Source organism: Ceratotherium simum, chromosome 2, assembly GCF_057802395.1.
Source record: "Ceratotherium simum simum isolate JZ-2026a chromosome 2, ASM5780239v1, whole genome shotgun sequence".
NCBI classification, from domain to species: domain Eukaryota; kingdom Metazoa; phylum Chordata; class Mammalia; order Perissodactyla; family Rhinocerotidae; genus Ceratotherium; species Ceratotherium simum.
In genome coordinates this window covers 35,714,470-35,738,860 of record NC_141901.1, presented here as the reverse complement: position 1 = coordinate 35,738,860, position 24,391 = coordinate 35,714,470, and the positions used below count along the sequence as shown (strand labels likewise).

General features: G+C 44.8%; 1 protein-coding gene and 1 non-coding gene across 2 annotated transcripts in view; both read left to right on the top strand.

The window, feature by feature from the left end:
• The window catches only part of ATP1A4 (ATPase Na+/K+ transporting subunit alpha 4), a 29,354-nt gene extending 4,963 nt beyond the window's left edge, over positions 1–24,391 (top strand). Inside the window, exons 5-22 of the mRNA XM_004442777.3 lie at positions 425–559; positions 840–957; positions 4,237–4,505; positions 5,951–6,149; positions 6,387–6,496; positions 6,697–6,831; positions 10,047–10,236; positions 10,382–10,554; positions 14,387–14,523; positions 14,932–15,082; positions 15,410–15,578; positions 16,895–17,049; positions 17,207–17,330; positions 18,634–18,779; positions 21,295–21,425; positions 21,537–21,638; positions 23,973–24,064; positions 24,363–24,391. Coding sequence (XP_004442834.1) covers positions 425–559; positions 840–957; positions 4,237–4,505; positions 5,951–6,149; positions 6,387–6,496; positions 6,697–6,831; positions 10,047–10,236; positions 10,382–10,554; positions 14,387–14,523; positions 14,932–15,082; positions 15,410–15,578; positions 16,895–17,049; positions 17,207–17,330; positions 18,634–18,779; positions 21,295–21,425; positions 21,537–21,638; positions 23,973–24,064; positions 24,363–24,391 — 2,565 coding nt within the window. The remainder of the gene's footprint in view (positions 1–424; positions 560–839; positions 958–4,236; positions 4,506–5,950; positions 6,150–6,386; positions 6,497–6,696; positions 6,832–10,046; positions 10,237–10,381; positions 10,555–14,386; positions 14,524–14,931; positions 15,083–15,409; positions 15,579–16,894; positions 17,050–17,206; positions 17,331–18,633; positions 18,780–21,294; positions 21,426–21,536; positions 21,639–23,972; positions 24,065–24,362) is intronic.
• LOC147917888 (U6 spliceosomal RNA) lies at positions 8,003–8,109 on the top strand. The gene has a single exon (XR_015549323.1). It is a non-coding gene; the product is annotated as a U6 spliceosomal RNA (small nuclear RNA).

Here is a 24,391-nt window from a genome sequence, read left to right as displayed (position 1 = left end):
CCTTTCTCTTCATGATCTCTCTTCCTCCAGGAGGCTAGCTCTGGCTTGTTTGATATAGTGGCAGAGGGGTAGGGACAACAGGGCAAACCTCAACATGCAAGCACTCTTTAAGCCTCTGCTTGCATCACATTTGCTAATTCCCATGGGCCAAAGCAAGCCATGTAGCCAAGCCCAAGTGTAGGGATGGAGAGTAGACCCCATCTCTTAACGGGAGGAGCATCAAAGTCACATTGCAAAAGGCCCTGCAGACAACAATGGTAAGAATTTGCAATCTCCCAAAGAGACCTTCAAATATGATGTGGTGAGTGACTGTGTAAGAAAGGGGAGTCAGAAGGAAGGAGACCAGGAACGGGAGGTTGTAGGCCAGGAGAGGGATGGGAGAAGCAGAGAGCTTTGGAAATGACCTTGCACTATCTTCCCACAGCAAGCTCTGGTAATTCGAGGTGGAGAAAAGATGCAGATCAATGTAGAGAATGTGGTGGTGGGAGACCTGGTAGAAGTGAAGGGTGGAGACCGAATCCCCGCCGACATCCGGCTTATCTCTGCACAAGGATGTAAGGTGAGGGGCTGTGGAAAGCTATGGGGAGGGGACCAAGTATAGTCTTAGGGCACTGTAGTGACCTGGGCTCAGTTAAAGAAAGTATGGTCCTATTGTTCAGAACCTTGAGAAATTACAAGGGCAAATTTGAGATTAGAGACAATAAGGTGCTGGTGTGTAAATTTGTTTCTGCCTGCATGTCAATAATGGTGATGTTGGTGGCAGATAAAGATGTGTCATCTTTATAAATGAATCTTTCTTCCCATGCTGATTTTATGACCCATCCTCCCTCCCATCCCAGGTGGACAATTCATCGTTGACTGGAGAGTCGGAGCCCCAATCCCGCTCTCCTCATTTCACCCATGAGAACTTTCTGGAGACCCGAAACATCTGCTTCTTCTCCACCAACTGTGTGGAAGGTGAGTATTGCATCATAAATAGCCTAGATTCAAAAGCAGAGATTGAAACAAAGATTTACAGAGCTCTCTATCTTCTAAAGGAAGTAGGGTAGGTAACAGCTGGTACATTGTCTACGTTCTCCATCACTCATGACCTATATGACCCTTGGTGAAAGGTCAAAGGCATCACTTCCACATTTGCACAATGCTGATAATAAAAGTCACTACCCCATAGATTTTTATGTGGATTAAATAAGATAATACATGTAAAATGCTTAGCACAAGACCTAACACATTGTAAGTGCCCTGTAATTGTTAGTTATTATTCCAGCTAGTGAGTGTGACTATGCTCTATGAACTGAAAATAGCACAGAAGGGAGGAAAATTATTCAGCCCTGCTAGGTCATTCTTCTCCTGAGGTAAGCCCTAACTTCTCCTCACTATTCCAAGAGAGGGTATTGGCACTGGAAATTTGAGGTACCAGATGTGCCACCCACACTTTGGCTTAGCTCCTGGAATCTAGGACATCCTTGAACTGGGAGGTAGTTTTGGCCAAGGTGGTAACAATGGACTTGAGGTCATTATGTCAACCTCTTCTTCATCCTTTCCCCTTAATTAGGCCTGCAAGACTGTCTGGACACATGAAAACCATTATTCATTCTTAAGAATAAATGTTTGGGTATCTAAGAAATAGCTGTTTTTTAATTGAATGTGTCAAGTGCTACAGAAACCTCTAATTCTCACAACACTATACAGCAGATGTTATCCCTGTTTTACACACAAAAGACTAAGGTTCAAGGAAATTAAATGCAGTATCCAAGAGCACAACTCAACGAAAAGAGGAGGGTCAAGGATTCTAATGGAGGTCTGTCTCTACAGCGCATGCTCTTTCCACAGACCCGCCTCTGGAATAAAGCTTGCTAATGACCCCTCTGGTAATAAAATTATTTAATTTGGAAATACCTTAAAGGATGAGAGTAACATTAAGACTGAAGAAGAGGGGCAACCCAGTGGTGTAATTGTTAAGTTCACATGCTCTGCTTTGGCAAAAAATAGAGGAAGATTGGTACAGATGTTAGCTCAAGGCCAATCTTCCTCACCAAAAAAAAAAAAAAAGGACTGAAGAACAATCCAACTAGAAAATAAAATATATATTAAAATAAAAATTTTAAAAATTTATACGGAAAGATGCAAGTGTGCAAGCTTCCTCCAAAAAACACTAGATTTCTATTATTAAATTTTAGGGAGAAATTTGCTCAGATTTGCCCTTCCAAAGTAGGTTATTTTTGGTCAGCAAAGTATATGCTTCAGATAAGGGAGAAAGTGGTGGTGGGATTCCATCTGAGACACAGGGATCTGGCTGGAACGGAGGAGGCTCTAATAGCAGACTAGAGGGATCCAAGATGTGGCCAAGAGGGTAGAGCTAGGTTGAAGGAGCTCTTGACTTTGAAAGTGAGGAATTTCTGTGCAATCTGCAAACGACTAGCATAACTTTAACCTTTCTCCTAGAACCCTGCCTCCCTACTTTCATCATTGTGGACCTTGACTGGGAGGCTGGTAAAAAATCTCTCTTTGAGTTGTCATACATCTTCACTGGGGCCCTAAGCTATTTCTCTGGCAAGATAGAGAAGGTGTATGAAGGAGTCAGTCTGGCCCGGGATATGGGAGGGTTGGCCTTTTTAACCTTCCGCAAGGTTGACATCAACCCACCCCATCTCTCCACACATTGGGATTAGTTATTAAATCCTGTTTCTCCAAGCGTGGGAAATCACAGCAGAAGGAATAAAAATGAAGAACTGGACTAAGCCATGGCACAAAATAGATAGAGGTGACACCAATTCTATGCACCCCCCAAATCATAATACCCTCTCAGTACCTCTCAATTATTTCAGTATCTTCCTTTTGCAAGGCTCAGTGAATGCCTCTAGCAACCCATCTGAAGCTCATCTGGAGAGTGCCTCATACTGTGAAGCTTTCCAGAACTACTCTTCTGCAGAACATTGACCTGACCTGTCTGCTCCCTGAGCAGGACCTGTTCTCAGACTCAAGTAGCTGAAGGTGACCTTGGGAATGGACCAGCTGCCCTGTGTTATGACATCTGTGGGGGCTGCCAGATTAGAGCCATGCCCACAGGTCACCTGTGTGATTTTATACCCGTCCTTCTGGAGACCCTAAGTTCATCTAAATGAAGAAAAGAAAGAAACTAATATCTGAGTGCCTACTATGTGCCCAACCCTGTTCTGGGCTCTTCTAAAAACATTTCATCCTCACAGCTTTTTAGGTGCTTTCATCCCATTTTAAAGATGAGGAAATATGAGTCTCAGAGAGTTGAAGTAACTTACCCCAAGGCAAGCAGTCTGAGTCTTTCTAATTCTAAAATAAGTGCTATTTCTATAATATGTTGCTTTTCTGGATGATTCTGACTATAACTTTAATGGTAGAAATTTCAGCCATTATGGTAAAGCAAGAAGAATTATTTTGAGCAAGGAACGTTGTGGGGCCCCTCTTTTCAAGCTGTGTGGGTGAGTGTCCTGCATGGTGTGTGTAAAGCCAAACATGATGTCCAAGGTCCCCTTCTGACTCAGGGCAGTGTAGGTAGAGAGAAAAGCACAGAAGCCCAGCTGTTATGCCCTGTGCTACCCAGCAGGGGTCAGACTGGCTGTAGCCAGCAAAGCAGGGAGGGGGCTCAGGTCAGAGTATTGTCACTACTGACACTGGGTCAGGATAATCCTTTGTTGTGGAGGGAGAGGAGGGCTGTCCTGTGAACTGCAGGATGTTTAGCAGTATCCCTGCCCTCTACACACTAGATACCTGGTAGCAACTCCCTCCCACCCCAGTTGTGACAACCAAAAATATCTCCAGAAATTGCCATTATCTCGTCAGGGGCAAAGTGCCCCTGACTGAGTCACTGGGTTAGAGGAGAAGGGGATATTGGAACATAGGACTCTAGCAGAAGGGTAACCACTATTCCTGGGGATCTAGAAACTATTTAGCTGCTGAGGGCCAAAAAGGAAATATATAGGCAATAGAAGATAATTTAGATTAGGTATGATGAAGACCCTGACAGGGAAGGCAACTAGGCAATAAACCTGGGTATCTCTGGAGAGCTGTGATATCTCTTCAGAGACTTCTCAGACTAGGAGACTCTTATTTGTATAAACTAAAGATGAAGATAATAGAACACAAGAACTTCTCACAGGGCCTTGAGTTTCAACCTTGTTTTTGACCATTGATAGCTTTCTCCTTGTAGGAACCAAAACCGACGGACTTCCCAATTCAGACTTGCGCCTTTATCCGCAGGAACAGCCCGGGGCATTGTGATTGCTACAGGAGACTCCACCGTGATGGGCCGCATTGCCTCATTGACATCAGGCCTGGCAGTTGGCCAGACCCCCATTGCTGCTGAGATCAAACACTTCATCCGTATTATCACAGTGGTGGCGGCCTTCCTTGGTGTCTCTTTCTTTGGGCTCTCGCTCATGTTGGGCTACGGCTGGCTAGAGGCTGTCATTTTTCTTATTGGCATCATTGTGGCCAATGTGCCAGAGGGGCTGCTGGTCACTGTCACTGTGAGTAGCCAGGGTGGAGGATGGCCTATGAGCAGACAAAGCACCCCAGGGAAATGAAATCACTAGGATCTCTTTTGCTGTTCAACACCACCTGACGTGTATACAGGTGTCAAATCATTTAGCTCCCAAATTACATTGACTTCCTCTACCCACATTTTCTGGTGCCTTCTCTTTCTTCTCAAGGAGAGAGGCAGTGAGTTGTGATGCAGACAGCATTTGATTCTAAGTCACTGGGACTGAGTTCCAGTTCTGGGTGTCCTTGGCCAAATCACTTAACGTCCCCAGGCCCAAATTTATTCATCAGTTTGTAGAGGAAGATTAGTTTAGAATTATAGAACCTTAGTGGACAATACTTCAAAGCCCATATAAATTCAACCTTTCAACCAGTGCTGAATATTCTGTATAAAATCCATGGGAGATGATGCTTATTTCTAGTAATGGGAAGCCAACCCCTTTTGTCTCAGCTCATTTCATTGTTGGATTGCTCTAGTTAGATTTCATTGTGTTGAGCAGAAATATGATTCCCTGTCTGGTCCCAGTTTTCCCACCTGAAGAAACACAAAATAAGTCAGTTCTCTCTCTTCTACAAACTACCCTTTAGATTTTGGACAGTAGCCATATGTCCCCTCAAACTTTCCAAGTGGGAGGTGAGATAATCCCTTTCCTCTTAGCCATTTTTCATATGACATGGTCTTCAGACCCCTTGTCTTGCTAATCACCTATTTGGGGTATGCTCTAGTTTATCAATATCCTTCTTAAACTAGAAGTGAGAATAGTACTGTGGTGTTGTTGGACTAGCACAAAAACATGAAGACTAGTTATCGATATTACGTAAATATCATAACCCTATGATTGGAATTCTGTGCTTATGTAATCACAGCATAAGAATTCATTAGCTCTTAAAACAACCTTGCCACACACCTGACTTTCATTGAATTTATGGTCAACAAAAATCTTCTGGTTTAAATGATTTCTCAAGTTCTTTTCAGTGCTGCAATATTACCTATTGGTACAAGCCGCTTCACACACAGCATCTTATACCATAATAAGGGATTAGCTATCGATGTGGTCCCCGGAAAGAATGACTTGAGAAAGAGGTGTGGCCTGAACTTGAATGAAAAAGAGGCTGCTGAGTAGAAAAGATGAAAGGATCACTGGGGAGTGGAATATTCCAGGGAGAATAAGGTGATCATTCTCTGTGCTACCCTGGTAAAGGAATACACTCTTGTTTTGAAACTCGGCCGTAAAGCACAAACCGAAATCAGTTTCCTGAGTTCCTTTACCATAGCCACAGATGGAATTTCTAAAGACTAGGTGGGAACAAAAGAGAAATAAGTACAAAAAATTAAAATAGCAATAAAAACCATCAAATTCCCAAAACACAAAGTGGTATGAGTAGTCAGTCTCTTCTCTCCATTTATTCTCTCCCCTCTTCCTGGCCTTAGGTGTGTCTGACCCTGACAGCCAAGCACATGGCAAGGAAGAACTGCCTAGTGAAGAACCTGGAGGCAGTGGAGACACTGGGCTCCACCTCCATCATCTGCTCTGATAAGACAGGCACCCTCACCCAGAACCGCATGACCGTCTCCCACTTATGGTTCGATAAGACCGTACATGAGGCCGACACCAGCGAAGAACAGACTGGTGACTAATGGCATTGGTGGGCCAAGAGTGGAAGGATTTGGTGGATGTGATGTGTGAGCTGAGAGGGAATGGTGAGTCCAGACAGAGAAAATAGCTAGAGAGTAAGTGGAGAGAAGGGAGGTGTGGAGGAAAGGAAATGTGGTCTCTGTAAAGTATTTGGGTACAGAACAGGTTGTGAATAACTCCCTGCTTTAAACTCTTCTATCCCTTGCTCATGATTCTGTTCTTTCTCCCTAGCGAACACATTTGCCAAGGACTCTGCTACCTGGTTTATCCTGGCCCGAATTGCTGGCCTGTGCAACCGGGCTGACTTTAAGGATCATCAGGAGACCCTTCCCATAGCTAAGGTGTCAGTCATACCTAAGAAGGTAGAGGGTACCTCAGTGTCCAGGGTATAACCCACTCTCTCCCAAAAAATCTCTTTCCTAGTGCTCAGTGATTTCCCCCAGGTACCTCCTCCCCATTCTGCCCGCTCCTTGTCGCCATGCCACGGGCAAGCCCGGGTGCCACGCCCCTTGAGCTTACTATACAAACCCCATCCCCACAGCGGGCAACAACAGGGGATGCTTCTGAGTCGGCCCTCCTCAAGTTCATCGAGCAGTCTTACAGCTCTGTGAAGGAGATGAGAGACAAAAGCCCCAAGGTGGCAGAGATTCCCTTTAATTCTACCAACAAGTACCAGGTATAGCACTGACAAAGGTAGGAGAATGGTGGTGGGGAATGGGCTCATCATTTGGGGAAGTGGGAGCATTGCCTTCACCTTCAACTTCACCTCTGAGCAGTAGAACAGAGACAGTGGATAACCAGCCTCCCAATTAAGAGGAAGCCTCACCTCAAGAGTATGTGACAAAGAGGTGAGAGAGGAGTAGGTGAGGAAGGAAGAGATGTTCAGTCCTAAGCGAGCCTGAGGCTGCGCCACTTGTGGAGAGAGCAAGTCATAAAATCCTCTCTGAAATGTCTGTAGGTAGCAAAGGCTGCTTGGTAAGAGTCACGTTAGAGGCACGTGCAGCTGTTAGGAGGCATCTCTGTGTCTACCTCGAGATTTGCTGTTGCAGAATAAGGTTGGATTTGTGAGACACTTCCTGAGGCGTCTTATTTCATTAGTCATCAAATAGTACCTTTCATTCCATGCCTGCAATTCTAGCAGCTGCCATCAGGTAGGCGATGAGGGTCTCCAGCATGTTTGTGAAGTTTTTTCATTTCTCAGGAGCATTTTGTCCGTTATCCAGGGAGGAGTGACAAGAGGCGGAGAAATGCTGAGTGAGGGACAGTGGTGGCACTAACAATAAAATCCCTGAGAGGGACAGGAAAGCCAGTATTTCTGTCCCCCATGAGAATCCTGGCACACTTGAAAGAGGGGGTTATGGTGGACAGTGGGGTGGGAACGGGGGTGTTACCATGACTGGAGCTTGGCCAGCTAAGGTTTGAATTCTACAGAACAATATGGTTTGCTCAGGGGAGTGGCATTCTCCAAGTTCATGCACTCCCATAAAGGTCAGACATTCAGGTGTGGGTAACAGAGAAGAAATGAGACTCCCAAAAGTCAGTTTCGTTTTTCTGTCTTAAAAAACACGTAATAGTGGGGCCAGCCTGGTGGCGTAGTAGTTAAGTGCAGGCGCTCCGCTTCAGCAGGCCAGGGTTCACAGGTTTGGATCCGGGCGCGGACTGACGCACAGCTTGTCAAGCCATGCTGTGGTGGCGTCCCATATAAAAGTAGAGGAAGATGGGCACGGATGTTAGCCCAGGGCCAATCTTCCTCAGCAAAAAAAAGATAAGGATTGGCCTTGGATGTTAGCTCAGGGCTGATCTTCCTCACCAAAAAAAAATTATAAAAAAAAGAAAAACACGTAATAGTGCTCGCGTTGGCAGCACATATACTAAAGTTGGAACAACACAGAGAAGATTAGCGTGGTCCTTGTGCAAGGATGACATGAAAATTCGTGAAGCATTTCATATTTTTATATTTGAAAGTTGCTAAGAGATCAGATCTTAAAAGTTTTCATCATATCATATGAAAAAAAAATTTGTAACCAAAAAGAAAACCTTTATAAAATAACAAAAGCTATATAGATTTTTAGAAACCCAGTTACCTATATTTTCACATTGAATGCTGAGCAAGTAAGAGTTAAAGAAATAGAGCCCTACTTTTTTGTCTCAACTGGCTTTCAGTCAGTGTAATAAGATAGGTCTCCTAGGCCCAAACTGTGAACGTATTTCCACTTATTTCTGATGTTTAGTGGCCTCTCTAACCAGACAGGAATTTTGTGCTTGGCAGGGCCTGATTAAAGCCTTTGACTGGAAAGAATTAGGTACTTCTCCCTCCACATGATTCAAAATAAAAGTAAAACATATCCACGACACTGATTGGGACATCCGACAAAATAGGAACTTTCCCCAAAATGACTACATTAGTGCCTTTTCTGAGCTATTGAATATCAAGTTGAAACAGTAAAGTCTTCCTCTGTGGTCCACCAAGTGTGCTGGCCAGCCCACGGGCCACCCAGCTCTGGCAGGGCTTGCTTGGGGGACGGGCCAAGATAACCCCTCTGGCTATTTTCACTCCCTACCAACTGCATCCTTGCCTTAAGTAGCGGCTCTTAGGGTAGTTAGAGGCTCCAGTCTGCAGGAGACTTCTTAGCCTGCTAGTTGTTTGCAGAACTTGGTCTCTTCCTTTCTGAGATTGAAATGAAATGAAGAAGTTTCTCTGTTCTGATATTTCCAGATTTCTCCCATCTTTTCTATCTGCAGTTTTCTATCAAGAGGTGATTTTTCTGTGACCAAGTTACTAGCTTAAGTAGGTCTTGCTGTCGTCTCCAATAGTCAACAAATGTGTATTCAGAGCTCAAGAAAATTAAACATTTTAAACCTTTTACAGCTTTATGCTTAAATGAATTGATTTTTCCTCTTAACTGCTTAAGCATATTTTGAATATAACTAAACAATTTTTTTAGTTTCTAATGGAACAGTTTTAACCACATTTTACACTTGCTTATTCTTGGGCAGTGCAGTCCGGCTACTCCTTTGCACCGGCTCATTTCCTTTCAATGTACTGATTTTGTTGCCCAACTGACTACGTAGCAGGAATTTCCTGTCGATCATAAGAGGAACCTCATAGATAGTTCCTTTTCCCGGATCAGAGATCAAGGGAAAATGTGAAACCAACTTTGATCTTATTTCTCTCTCCTCCTTGTGTGTTGTCTCCTCAGGTTCACTTCATGAATAAAACCTTCCCTCCCTCAACTGACCCCAACCTCCAAGCCGCACTAGCCGGCCCCTCAGGGGACTTGTCTTGCTTTTTAGGAAAGAGTGGCAGAGGGACTAGAATGACTAACCTGTGTTTGAATTGTGCTTCACAGTTTTCAAAGTTTCTTTTACAACTATTATCTCTCATAAAAACCTAATGAGGTAAGCAATGCAGACCATCTGCATTTTACCAAAGGAACTAAGGTTTTGAGAAGTTAAATGGACTGATCTGAGATCATAAATATAAAGCATTCCCGGCAGCCCTAGAACATGACTTTGGACTCTAAGTTTTCTTTCCTGTCTACTCAGCTGTCTTTGCCAGCCCTACTCCTGCAGCTCTGGAGCCATCCAGGCAGAGGAAGCGGGGAAAAAGAGTGCCTGGCTCTGCCCTCAGCTTCCAGTCTGGCTGAAAAGATAACAGAGATTGGAGTGCAAATAGCAGGCTGTGGTTTCCTGGAAAGGAGGAGGGGTGGGCTTGACCATGGGTCAGATTTGCCTGGGGGTGGGGGGGCTGTGTTGGGGTTAGGGGATAAAGGAAGTGGAGGGTATGAAACATATTGCCTGTTGGTTTTACCCTCAAAAATCTTTCCCTTGCTTTTTTGTCCCTAATCCTTGCTCTCTCCTGTTCCGTCAGTGCTTCCTCTCCTCTCCTAGATATCCATCCACCTGCAGGAAGACAGCTCCCAGCCCCACGTGCTGATGATGAAGGGGGCTCCTGAGAGGATCTTGGCGTTTTGCTCTAGTTATCTTCTGAATGGGCAGGAGTACTCAATGGACAAGGAAATGAAAGAAGCCTTCCAAGAAGCCTACTTGGAACTAGGAGGTCTGGGGGAACGTGTGCTAGGTGAGGGGCTGTGGGAGAAGCCTTTGAAAGAATGCCTTCAAAATGGTTATCATTTGTGGAGTGAAAATTCTAGGGTGTTGAGGTGAACGGGATTGGGACATAGATAGCTGAATGACTACTGGTCCCTTCTTCTATTTCTCTCCAGGGTTCTGCTTCTTGAATCTGCCTAACACTTTCTCGAAGGGATTCAAGTTTAATACAGATGAAGTTAATTTTCCCATGGATAACTTTTGTTTTGTGGGGCTTATATCCATGATTGACCCTCCCCGACCTGCCGTACCTGAGGCTGTGTGCAAGTGTCGTAGTGCAGGGATTAAGGTAAAGTTGACCATCCCAGAAACCCCCCACCGGTCACAAATTGGAGCAACAGTAGAAAGCCTTGCACAGAGTAGGTTCTTATAATCTTGGTTTAATTGAATTGATTTCTGTTTCCTTGAGCTTATGATTTTTAGTCTCAAGAGAGAACCTAATAGTAAGTTTCCTTTATAGTTAGAATCCTGTCTTGCATTGAACATGAGAATCATCAGGGGAGCTTTAAAAATCTGATGCCTAGGCCACAACCCCAGACCCACTAAATTAGAAACTCTCAGGGTGGGACCCAGGCATCTGTATTTCTAAAAACTTTCCTAGAGATTCCAATGTGCAGACAAGTTTGAGAACCAGTTTCCTAGGACAGTGCTTCTCAAACTAACGTGCATGTGAAGCACCTAGGGGTTTTGTTGGAATGCAGATCTTGATTCAGTGCATCTAGGACACCCTGAGATTCTGCATTTCTGACAAGCTCCCAAGTGATGCTGTTGCTTCTAGTCTGCAGACCACACTACGAGTAGCAAAGTGCTAGGAGATGTCATGTAAATGTGCTGCTGGGATGGGTTGAAGAAAGGGTTAGGTCAAATGGGCCGGGGGTCTGGAGCAGGCAGTAGTGAGAATGAGATATTGGGAGCTGAGGGCCCTCAATGGATCTGACTGGAGTGAGCAGCTGCACTATATGTCCCGGGTATATGTCCAGGAGTAAAAGCTATAAAGCAAATGAATTGGTCCAAGAGTGAAAGAAAGCTGCAGAACCAACTCAGAGGTGGAAATTCTTCTTTGGTCATGGTGGGCCTTGGACTTCATGGGATAGCAGCAGTAGAATTCCTCTAGTTCTGAAATGTTCCATAACCCACGTTTCCCAGGTCAAATTCTAAGACTCGTATACATCTTCATAGATTAGATATAGACACCTTCCCTGCTCATATCTGATATTCTGGATCTTGGACTTGGAGGAGGACAGGTTGCAGGGGGGGCGGGGCATTGGAGGTATTTAAGGAGGACTAGATGCTATCTGTTAGAGTATTTAAGGAGAACCAGATGCTATCTGTTAGAGCTGGCTTTATCTTAGACTTTTGAGTGTTGGCAGTTTGTCTGGGGGCAGCCTGGGCCTCACTAAGTTCAATGATTAGTCAGTAGAGTGGGAACCAAGGAATGGATGTAGTAAATTGTTCTGAGTGAATTACTTAATTACTACAAGATGTTTGGGGTGGTATAGATCTTTGCAGAGATAGCATTATTGTAACACATCTGTGTAGGATAACCAAGTTATCTTGATACTGCCCCATGGTTCTATAAGCTACCACATCATATTGTGGGAGATAAGTGGAGAAGGAGTTCATGTGAATTTTCTGAGCTTTGAGGTGGGCTCTTAGAATGAGGAATAACATTGTGGATGTAGTCTAAAATTTCTCATCTGGGAATTTATGGATCCCTTTAGCAAGAAGAGAGTTACAATTGTGCCTACAGGTGGGGAGGCCCAAACAGGAGACAAGAGGGTGATTTTAGCCAGGATGCTTACCAGATCAGGATGTCGTCACAGCCTGAGGCAGAGTGAGCCCAAGGTGGTTGTCTGAGGAGGACTCTCAGTGTTGGCCTCAGCTGGCAGCTGAAGCAGGAGGTCTCAGTGCTTTCTGGGCCCATCCTTGTTCTGGTTATAGGTTTACAGGTCTCATTATAATTTCTTACTTCTTCTGGACTCTAAGCTGACAGAAATTTGGCAGACTTGGTGAAAAAGTTTGAAGCATCCCCTTTTCCCTATAGGGAAGCGTAAGACATACACATGATGCCATCCTTCAAGGAGGACAAAATGTAATGAACGTACAGGGTGTTGTCCATAGAGTGGACCCTTCCAGGGTCAACTCCAAAATGATGTTGATGCAGAACTGATGAGTGTTACAAGGCTGCTGAAAGAGGTCAGATAATGGTTGCATGATAGCAAAGTTTTTAGAAGGAAATGATTGTGGGGCTGGGATTCCCCAGGTAGAGCCATGTGCTCAGGCCTTTGGAAGAAATGTGATTTTAAAAAACTAAAATAAAATGATCCCATTATATTTGCCACTAACTGAGGCTCTCAGTAGTATGAAGATGCTTGGCCCTTGCTGTGAAGCTGGCCTCCTCTGAGTACTGCAGTCAAGCAGTGAGAGCCTACAGTAATGTCACCAACACTGGAATGCTTCTCTCAGATGGGTCCGATCTGGGGAAAGAGGGTAAAAGGGAACAAGAGAGCAGCTTGCAAAGCTGCGTGGGAACATCAGAGGTATAGTCAGCACCAAGAAGCTGGAAATGAAATTCCTTTAGTACTTGATGAATTCTAGAAACTACTAGATGCCCTTTACCTCAAAGGGAGCCATTCTCTCTAGAACTGTGCTTCTATATATGTATGCATCCCAATGCTCTGTGAAATGGTGTCCTAGGAACTCACTCTTGGGGCAATCCACTTTGTGTTTTTATTTCTCCAGCTTGTCCTGGAGGTGGTACTGCCAGAAACTACTATAGAACAGTCCATTTTAATGGTCAAACAGGGCTAGCTACCAGGAATATATCAGGATGATACCACACCTCTGCTACAGGTCCCAGGTCACTTTGATGAGCCACTGGGAAGCTATCAGGGCACTGCAAGCGTGAGACTGAGGGCTCAGTCTGAATCACATATGGAATCTTCTAATCTTATATGCAATTCCTTCCCAGATCCTTACCAGTTACCCTGTGCCCTACAGGCCAAGCTTGGTGAGGATCCAGTGCCCTGAAACTGAGCCAGGATTCTCAAAATCAGTGGTGTGGGTAACAGCTCATAGTGTGACTTTCCTGAGTCTCTGGTAATCTCAGCTTGGTTGTCTTCTTCCAGTAGGCCAGGGGTGCCAGTGTGGAATGAGCAGGGCTCACGGGAAAACTCCTTCAAGGCTCACTTCCACGCTCTGAAAGTAAACAGACTGACCTTTCCAGGGCCTCTGCTTCCGCAAGCAGTTGGATAGTTAGGTCACCATCACATAGTTTCCGTTTTCCTCCTGTCAGAGCCTAAAAAATTGTGTGCTCAGAGGGCACTAGAAACCACGGGTAGTGGTTCCCAGGAAGCCATCATTCCTTCATTCAATAATTGTTTGTTAATGGATTACTATGTGCTAGGCATTGTGTAAGGGCAGGGAACTTAACAAGGAGTCAGAGACACGGCCACATTCTCGGGGAGCTCTCAGTCTGGTTGGGGAGACAGACCATCACAAGAGAGACAAGCCATCACCATATGGAGAAGTGACAAGTGCTGAAATATGGAAGGAACAGAATGCTAGGAAAGCACAGAGCACAGGCACCTGATCTTTGGGGAGGAATGGGACAGGACTAGGGCTGGTGCCAGGTATCCAAAAAGGAGCTGGAAACCAGAGGCTGCGGGGAGGCAGTGGGAAGACGAGAGGTAGAGTGAGGATCGGAATGCACCTGGACCTAGATGAAATTTTGCTAGGCAGATGGATTATTCCAGACAGTCCTTTATTATCACTTGTTCTGTGTGTAGGTGTTTCTGTTTTTGAGCTTAAAGAAGCAGAACAGCTTCTAGAGCAATTAAATGAAATTCTGAATATAGTAAAACACCCAAATCCCTGATTTATTCCTGGGAAGCATAGAACCCAAATTGTCCTGTTTTTTATGGTCTGATGGTCTTGAGCCACTCCTGAGGGTTGAAGCCACAGTAGCAAGATTTTTGATCTATAGCACAAGTTCTTGGGAATGAGCTTCTAAAACCCTGTGGAATGCAAGCAGTGATCTTTTAGTTCTTAGAGAGAATGTTGAAGGATCCAGGAGCTCCCTGAAGATGATTCTGCTTCTCTTCCCTCCCCTCCCAACTCAGGTGATTATGGTAACAGGGGATCATCCCATTACAGCCAAGGCCATTGCCAAGGGTGTGGGCATCATTTCAGAAGGCACCAAGACAGCAGAAGACATTGCTGCCCGGCTCGGGGTCCCTGTCAGCCAGATCGATACCAGGTGAGACCCCTAAAGAACTCAGATCTGCCATTTTTTTCCTCCATCCTCAACCTGCCCCACCCAGATCCCACTTACGAAAGTTCTTAGAGGCTCCTTCAGTAAATGGGATGTGCAGGGTTTACTTATTGCAAAGTAAAACATAACAGGAAAATGACCAAGTGACTGTGTCAGTGGGTTTTCAGAGGAAGTGGGACAAAGAAAGAGGTAGAGAAAAGGGAGGAGTTGTTGGGAGAGCGGGGAGGGGATGCAGTGTGTCAATCTGGGGACAGTGAATGTCTGGGGACAAGTGAGGAGATTGGGTTGAAAGGAGAAATAAGGAGGTTATAGTAAAGGTTGATTAGAGGGCACCAGGACCCCTGGTGAATTCTCAGCACTCTGAACTAGCCTTCTGAAGTTCTTTTCCCCCAGGGATATCAAAGCCATTGTGGTGCATGGCTCAGAACTAAAGGATATGAACTCAGCGCAGCTTGATGAGATCCTCCAAAACTACAGTGAGATTGTGTTTGCTCGGACCTCCCCCCAGCAGAAGCTCATAATCGTAGAGGGATGTCAGAGGCGGGTAAGGGAAACAAAGGAGCCTTGGGGAATGGGGCAGAAATCATGTAGCATAGCCCAGCCCCAAACCAAGCAGAGGAACATGTGGCACATGGGCTGGACTAGAGCAGACTGCAGAGAACATCTCATCTTGAATTCCTGAGATGGACATCAATTTGGGGGCTCCTTGAGAGTTTTAGTATCTCAGGAGGAGTAGGAGAAGGAAGGGCCAAGAGACCTAAATCAAGCATGATTACATGAAGAAACAAGGGATGATGAGATCAAGCTGATCTTTGGAACTGGTCATGAATCTGACACAGTAATTGTTTCACTCCCTCTGTGCTTCACCCAGGGAGCCATTGTGGCGGCAACTGGTGATGGGGTGAATGACTCCCCGGCACTGAAGAAAGCTGACATAGGCATTGCCATGGGCATCACTGGTTCTGACGTCTCTAAGCAGGCAGCCGACATGATCCTGCTGGATGACAACTTTGCTTCCATTGTCACAGGCGTGGAGGAGGGTGAGGAAGCAGGGTGCCCAGGGTTGGGACTTGACCCTCAGACTCAGGTGAGAGTTGGTATACATTACTCTCATTCCTTTTGCCCATCATCCAGCCTCCCTAATCCTGTATAGACTGGGAAAAATCATTGTAAGACAAAATTTTGCAAATTAGATTCAGCTGGTACTTAGACCATCACTATCAGGAGCCCTTTTTTATGAAACTGGAGGAAAGTCCAGATTTGTGAGGGAGACTGGGACTCTGGGATAGCATAGTATTTTCTTCCTTCTCTCATGGAGATTCAAGTGGGTCTACAGCAAGTTCCAAGATGTAGCCATACCCCTCGGCCTACTTCATACTCCACAATCTCAGGAGGGTCCCCTAGGAACCTGTTGCCTGAGTGATGTTGACATATCAAGATCAGTTGGAGGCTGATCTATGAATTGACTGCATGAGCCCAATTAAGCATCCTCTTTCCCAGAGAATTCTGAAGACAATACCCATTGGTGAATAGGAGAACCCCAGAATTCTGCATCCCAGGCTCCCTGCTTTCTGCCTGGAGCTATCTAATTAAAACCTACGATAATCCACATAATAATAATAGCTACCATTTTATTGAGACCTAGTATGATCCTGACACTTTGCTGAGTATTTTGTATCCATTCAATTTGATAAATTTTTTGAGCACCAACTTTCTACCAAGCACTGTTCTAGATGCTGGGGATATAACAGTGGGGGATAAAAAGACACAAATCCCTGCCCTCTTAACTTAATTTCTACTGGAGTGTGGCACACAGTAAAGTAAATTGTATAGTATATTAAAAGAAGATAAATGCAATGGAAAAATAATAAAGCAAGGAGTGCAGGGAGGGATTACGATTTTTGAAAGGGTCATCAGGGAAGTATTCAAGCCATCTTGCAAGGCAAGAGAAATGAAGCTTAGAGAGGTGAGGGGTGCCCAAGATCACAAGCTAGTTATGGCAGAAATGGATTGGAACCCAAGCCCAGGGTCTTTCCACGTCAGCCTTAATCTTCTAATGGCTTTTATATCAACGTTTTCAGACATCTCTAAGTATTAACCAGGCCCAACTCTGCTTAGTTTTTCAGAGATCAGATGACATTAGCCATGTTGAATCCAAGAACAAAGAGTACAGATATGGCATGCTAATAAAGCATGGGTCTAATTAATAGTCACATAATTTAGAAACAAAACTGGGACTGCCAAGGTCTAGGACCTGCAAACCCTTTCATGGACTTTGACACTGCTTTATAGTGGTCTCTCTGTCCAGGAGAGAGACACAGAAGTTGTCTCACAGAAGGTTGACCATCCTCCCCAGGCCGCCTCATCTTTGACAACCTGAAGAAATCCATCGCGTACACCCTGACAAGCAACATCCCCGAGATCACCCCGTTCCTGCTCTTCATCATCCTCGGTATCCCCCTGCCTCTGGGCACCATAACCATCCTCTGCATTGACCTGGGCACTGACATGGTGAGAACCAAACTGGAACCTAGCTCACGGAGCTCCTGTGAGGTGGACTGAGGAGCAGGAAAAATCCTGAGTGCAGGGAGAGGGACAGAGCTTGCGTTACTTCTGAGTTTCCTTCTGAACTTTGTGTCCCCTGTCACTCCCACCCTCCATCCTCCAGGTCCCTGCTATCTCCTTGGCTTATGAGTCAGCTGAAAGTGACATCATGAAGAGGGCTCCACGGAATCCAAAGACTGATAAACTGGTGAACCACCGTCTCATCGGCATGGCCTATGGACAGATTGGTGCGGCCAGAGGAATGAGGGGTGAAGGGAGTGGGGAGTGGCTGCCCCTGCCTGGCCATTGGAGCCATCTCCGTTTGGAAGTCAGGGAGATATTTTCTTAACAAACTGTGCTAGGCCCTGGGACAACAAAGAACCATTGATCTCTGATCTGCGCTTAACTTAAGAGTCCAGTCAAGAAGGAACAAACATACATAAAACGATAGCATCTTTCCAAGGGCCAAATAATGAGGATAGATAGGACATGCTTCAGGAGTACAAAGCAAGGGGCCTCACCAGTCATGAAACTAGTCGGAGAGGCCTTATGGAGGAAACAGGACTTACACTTGGTGTTGGAACATACAGTTTAGACTAGTAAATGTTATGGTCAGGTATGGGGGACAAGAGGAGAGGAAATTCACATGGCCTGGCTGTTGAAGAGGGAATAAACCAGTCTGGTGGAGCCCTTATTCCTGATAAAGGAACAGTGGAAAATAAGGCTATAGACACAGGTAGCATTTATACCGGGGCCAGCCTTGAAAGACATTTGAGAGCCTTTGAGGTCTTTGTTCTTGAGTTGCCAGGTGCAATGGGATATTCCAGGGAACGGGGTGAGGAACGGACAGGGAAGAGATTGGGGACAGGGGAGATCATCCCAATATCTAGAGGAGGAAATACATAGTAAAAGCACAGATTTGGGAGCCAGCTCTATGTTCAAATCCCAATTTCACCACTGACTACCTATATTACCCTGGATGATGACTGAATCTTTTTTGTGCTTCAGTTTTCCCACTTATGAAGTGTAGATAGTAGTTCATACCTGTTATGAAGATCAGTGTCCACAGGTACCTACACAGTGCACAGCTCTGTAGTTAGTAGACAAACATTGACATCAGCTATTATTGTGGTCCAGGCATGGAGGATAGAAGTTTGACTAAGGGAGAGGCAAGGGGCAGATGGGAGAGATGTGAGGAGAGGAGAGGACTTGCTGAGTGTCCTAATGTCATAGGAAATGGAGAGGGAGGATCCCAGTACCCACTGAATGGGGACAGGGAATAAATCCCCTCTAAGATCCTTTCCAATCTTAAGATTATATGATTCCAATGTGACTCTGGGTTAGAGTTTAGAAAAAATGTCAGGGCTTAGAGGCAAGTCCTACAGAGATGATGGGATCAGATCATTGATGGTAAGAATCTTCAGCATTACAGCTCGAACAGAATACCAGCCCAGCTAGAAGCAAGTCCCAGCCACCACCCCTTCCATGGTCTGCCTTTTGAGGTCCCTCTCTGAACCAGGTTCCCCTGTCCTGTGACTCTGTCACTCACAGGGATGATCCAGGCTCTGGCTGGATTCTTCACCTACTTTGTGATCCTGGCTGAAAATGGTTTCAAGCCTACTGATCTGCTGGGCATCCGCCATGACTGGGAAAATCCGTACGTCAATGACCTGGAGGACAGCTATGGACAGCAGTGGGTGAGTAAAAGGAGTAGGGTAGTAGATAGTGATCAATAAGAGTGAAGAAGTGACAGGGAAGAGTGCATTTAGCAAATTTTTGAAAAGTGGGAGAATGGAGGCACTAGACAGAGTTGATGCCTCATCTCCAGTTCTGTATGAGCATTCTAACATTTGACCTCAATCTCCAATCATATCAGCAGATATTCTCTTTGATTACAATGACTTCATTCTGTTCATTCCTACTGTCTATTGTCTGTCCTTACTTTCCTGGATCTTTCAGCTTCTGTGGGCCTGGAAGTCTTCTTTGTCATATCAACTTTTGGGGGCTAATTTTGTTTTTCCAGGTTCTAACCATCACTGCTCCAAAAATGAGTGCTGGGTCCTCTTTCTCCTGTTACGCTCTTTCCCTCCATGGGAGTTCAAATGATATGACTCCAAATCTGAAAACCTGTTTTATTTGGATATCCCTTCTTCGTCACTCTAAAATTTTTAAACCTAGAGGATACCTCTCTGTGGTAGTCTTTCCTCTAAAACCCAAGATGAATGAGGCCCAAACTGAAGCCTTCTAACTGACACTATGTGTTCAAGAATTTTATTACGTATAGTTTTTGTATCTGTAAACACTCCTGTTCCAATTTCTAAGACAGTGGAAGATGTTTGCTAGAATTATAGGACCATAGAGGACACATAGTCTATAGAGGACATACAGTGTATTATCATCATTCTATAAATGAGGAAACTGAGTCTGGAAAGATTTATTGCTTGCTCAAAGTCCCATAGTGAATCCCTAGAAGAGCTGGACTAGAATTCTGGACTCAGTATTCTACCTTCCTGCTCAGCACTTTCTTACTTCACCATGATGCCTCTAAACCAATTTAATTGCAGGTTTCTCAAAAATATGTTAAAATCTGGGTTGTTGGGAAAATGCCCCTCATATACACTTGGCTTCCACTAGCTGAGCCTCATGAGGCCATCAGATGTCAATGTTCCCAGCTACCAACACTGCTCCAGGGTGCTATGATGCCCAGAGTCCTCATGCTGGGCCCCGTCAACATCTCCTCAATCCTCAACTTAAGACCTTGTTGGTTTTATATCTTGATAACGTCTCCCTGCTGCCAGGGTGCAGCTTGACATATATTTATTTATAATAAATTAAAGGTAATTAAAATTAATTTGAAGTAACATCAAATTATATCAAAGACATCTTGAAGTATTGCAAAATGGGTTGAGAAAAATTGTCCTGAGGCAATTCCATAAAGGCAGGGTCTATGCCTCTTCCACTGCTGTCATTTTGAGATAATTGAATATAGAGCCGCCCACCCAGGAAGTACTCTACATGCTGCTAGAAGCCAGGATAGCTCCTTACTTTCTAAATATCTCTGACCAATAATTCTATTGATCACCACTCATTCATTCAGCAAATATTTGTCAAGCATCTTCTATGTACCAGGTGCTGTTTGGGCCCTGGGGATACGGTAGTGAACAAAAATGACCAAGTTACTGCTCTCATGGAACTTATACTCTAGTTAGGGGGAGGGGGTGGGAGGGGAGACAGATAACAACCAAATCTACAAGTTATTTATAAACATGCTGTTTTATTTTTTGAAACATGGGCTTTTCTCCAGTCTGATTTAGATGCACCTCTTCTGTGTTCATAGCCCTCTGTGATCTCTATTATTTTTTTATTTTTTTTGTGTGAGGAAGATCAGCCCTGAGCTAATATCCATGCTAATGCTCCTCTTTTTGCTGAGGAAGACCAGCTCTGAGCTAACATCTATTGCCAATCCTCCTCCCTTTTTTTTTTTCCCCAAAGCCCCAGTGGATAGTTGTATGTCATAGTTGCACATCCTTCTAGTTGCTATATGTGGGACGGGCCTCAGCATGGCCGGAGAAGTGTTGCGTCGGTGCGTGCCCGGGATCCGAACCTGGGCCGCCAGTAGCAGAGCGCGCACGCTTAACCACGAAGCCACGGGGCCGGCCCTGTGATCTCTGTCTTATAACCTACCTATGGTGTGACATGGCATATTTATCCTCCCCACTAGACTCTAAGTTCCTTATGTGTAAAATGTGAATGAAAGAATGAACGAATGGAGAATAAATGTCTCCCATCTGATACCACCCTTCAGGCATTCCTTTCCCCTCAGCATTCAGATGCTCCGCCGCATCTTCCTTTCTGACCTATTTCCTCTGACTCTGCTTTCTAAGTCCACCCTCTTCTCTCACACTACCCTTCTTATTAATTTAGCAAGTATGTATTGAGCCATACCACTTGAACTAGGCATGGGAGGGGGCACAAAGATAAAGAAGACAAAGTGCCTGTTCCTGAGGAGCTCTGAGTCAGGTAAGGAAAACACATAAGCAACTCAAAACACAACATGAAAAGTGCTAAGACAGAGATGTGAGCAAAGTGCTGTGGATCTAAAGATCTAAGTCAGCCGTGGGATCCAGGAAGGCAGGAGGGGGAAGAAGCCTTTGAGGTGTATCTGAATCCCTTCTGACACTGACGTCTCCCCTCTGCCTGCCCTCCGCATAGACGTTTGAGCAGCGGAAGATATTGGAGTTCACGTGCCAAACAGGCTTCTTCGTCAGCATCGTGATTGTGCAGTGGGCTGACCTCATCATCTGCAAGACCCGGCGCAACTCCCTCTTCCAGCAGGGCATGCAGTGAGCGCCCCCCAACAGCCCCACAGTCTCCCACACCTGCACACAGGGCCCTGCATTTCCCCTACCTCTCCATCCCTGTCTTCCAACACACCCTGAAACACTTCTTCCCAGAAACAAGATCCTCATATTTGGGATCCTGGAGGAGACATTCCTGGCTGCTTTTCTGTGCTACACTCCAGGCATGGACCTGGCCCTGCGAATGTACCCACTCAAGTGAGTAAGGGAGGGGATGCAAATAGGGGAATCTCGGGGCACAGGGAGAGCATGTGAGAGGAAATCTGTGTTTGAACAAGAAAGTTACTAGCCAAGGGTAGGGAGGGGGCTACCTGGATAAATGGGGCTGCACTCAGTGGTGTAAGGAGACTCATCTGTGCTCAGACAAACGCATCTTATTTAGGGAAGGATTAGGGGCTGTGCCAAGTGATCGCAACCCACTAGATGTGCAAATTTAGCCCACTTACCAGTGCTTAACAGAGTGGCATCTTCTTTATGGTGATGTGTGGGGTAGCTGTCCAAGGATACATATTGCTCAGAACTGAAGTACTCATAAAAATAGCCTGATGTATGCATGGCTAATTCTGTTGTACTTACATGAATGTTTTAATGTGCATATATGTAAGTGGGCATACTGAAATTCTTATTGTCTGGTACTTTGTTTTGTTCAAGTCCCACGTTTGTTTTTTGTTTGTTTTTGTTTTTTACTTTAGTATATGCTTATGGTGAAAAATTTCTCTTTAAAATTTTACAGAGAAAAAAGCAAAACTCCCATTCCACTCCCGCCTCCTGCTTAGGGAGCGTCTGTTAATGATTTAGTGTGTATTCTTCCAACTCGTTTTCTATGCATTTATGTACTTTGCTCACCTTTCTGTCCCTTGCACTGTTATACACAATGCTTTGTATACCATAGGTGGTCAATTAATGTTTACTAAAAGACATTGGCATTGCCTTTAGATACTGACAATCCCAGGATTGAATTTCACCTGTATTGTGTATTATTCTGTGACCTTGAACAAGTTCATAACCATTCTGAGCCTCAGCTTCACCTGCAAAGTCTCAATAATACACACCTGATAGACGGTTGTGAGAATTACATCTAGAAATACGTGTAATGCACCGAGCACGGTGTTGGGTCATAGTGGAAGCTTTGTTAATAGTAGCTTTATTGTCGTTGCTATTAATGTCAATATATAAGTAATAGTAAATGCAGTTAAGCATTAACTGCGCTCCCAAACACTCTGTAGATACCTTGGCCATAAAACTCATCATCTATAATACTGTGATTATTAATATGGTGATTATTTTATGTGTTTATCCTCTATTCCCTGATCGCCTGAGCTCCTTGAGATCAAAGCCCATCATGTCATCATTTTTATTTCCTCAGGACCTAACATGGACACAGAGTAGACATATGACAATTGTTATTGAATGAATGGGTGACTGTATGTATATAACTGTGTATGTTTGTTTGTTGGGGTGTGTATCTATGTGTGTATGGAATGAACCATGACCTAGGCCTGCACTGTCCAATATGGTAGTCACTACTCTTATGTGACTGTTGAGCTCTTGAAACATGGCTAGTGAGAAACTGAATTTGTAATTTTATTTAATTTTAGTTAATTTAAAGTTAAAAACTAAAGCAATGTCAAATATTTTTCTATTAAATATAACTTTATTGTTTTGGTTGGACTACATTTCCTTTTAACCATTGAAAATTTAGTGTCTGATTTGGGATGTGCTGTCAGTGTAAAATACTCACTGGATTTTGACAACTTAGGATAAAAAGAAGAATGTAAAATATCTCATAAATAACAAGCATATTGATTACATGTTGAAATGATAATATTTTGGATATATTGGGTTAAATAAAAAGTATTATTAAAATTAATTGCACCTGTTTCTTTTTACTTATTTTAATGTGGCTACTAGAAAATATCAAATTTCACTTGTGGCTTGCAATATATTTCTATTGGACAGTGCTGGTCTAGGCCATCTCTCTGTCATCCAGGAGAACAAATGTAGTTCTGATTCAACCCTTCCCCAGAGTCCATCTTCCTGGTCTCTAATTGCAGAAGAGGTTCAGGAAGAAAACAATGTTCCCATCTTTGCAATATGGAAGAGTATATATATCCCCATGCATCTAGTCTCAGATTGACCCATCCTGCTTGGACAGCCTCCCCTTTGTGTGTGCAAGGCCTAGAGTACCCGGAAAGCAAAGGAGTCTCCCTGAACGACTCCACAAAAGTCGGAAGATAACCTCCGTGAACACTGCATGTACCTCTACTGTGACATTTATCACATCTGTTATCATTGGCTCTTTATGTTTCTGTCTTGGGCCTCTCCTCCCTCACCCTGCCCCGAGGCTCTGGCCTCCTCAAAGGCAGTGGTCAACCAGATCTACTCACCTCGCTGTCTCCAGCACCCAGCACAGTCCCTGGTGCATAGTGGACACAGCAAACGAAACACTCAATTCCCATGCGCTGTTCTCTGCACCTGCCCTTCTCTGGCCCCTCTATCTCCTGCTCCACCGACCAAACTCTTGCTCTACAGGATATCCTGGTGGCTCTGTGCCATTCCCTACAGCATTCTTATCTTTATCTATGACGAAGTCAGAAAATTCACCATCCGTCATCATCCTGGCGGTGAGCTCCCCTGCACCCTGCTCTGAGTTAGTGGTCACCAGCCTCCTGACTGGCTCTCCCATCCCGCCTGGTTCCTCTAGGCCCATTGCCTTTCTCCCCACCTCACTACCTGGCCTGTGCTGAGCCTGGACCCCAGCCCTCTAGTCCTGGCTCCACCACCCTGCTCCTTCCAATCCTCAGTGTCCCGTGTTCCACCCTCAGGCCTCCCACCTTGTCCTCGCCTATGCTTCTGCCTGTCTCCCCTAGATGCCTCCCCTGCTGCCTTCCCCAGTTCACTCTGCTCTCTTCTCTTCCATAGGCTGGCTGGAGAGGGAGACCTACTACTAA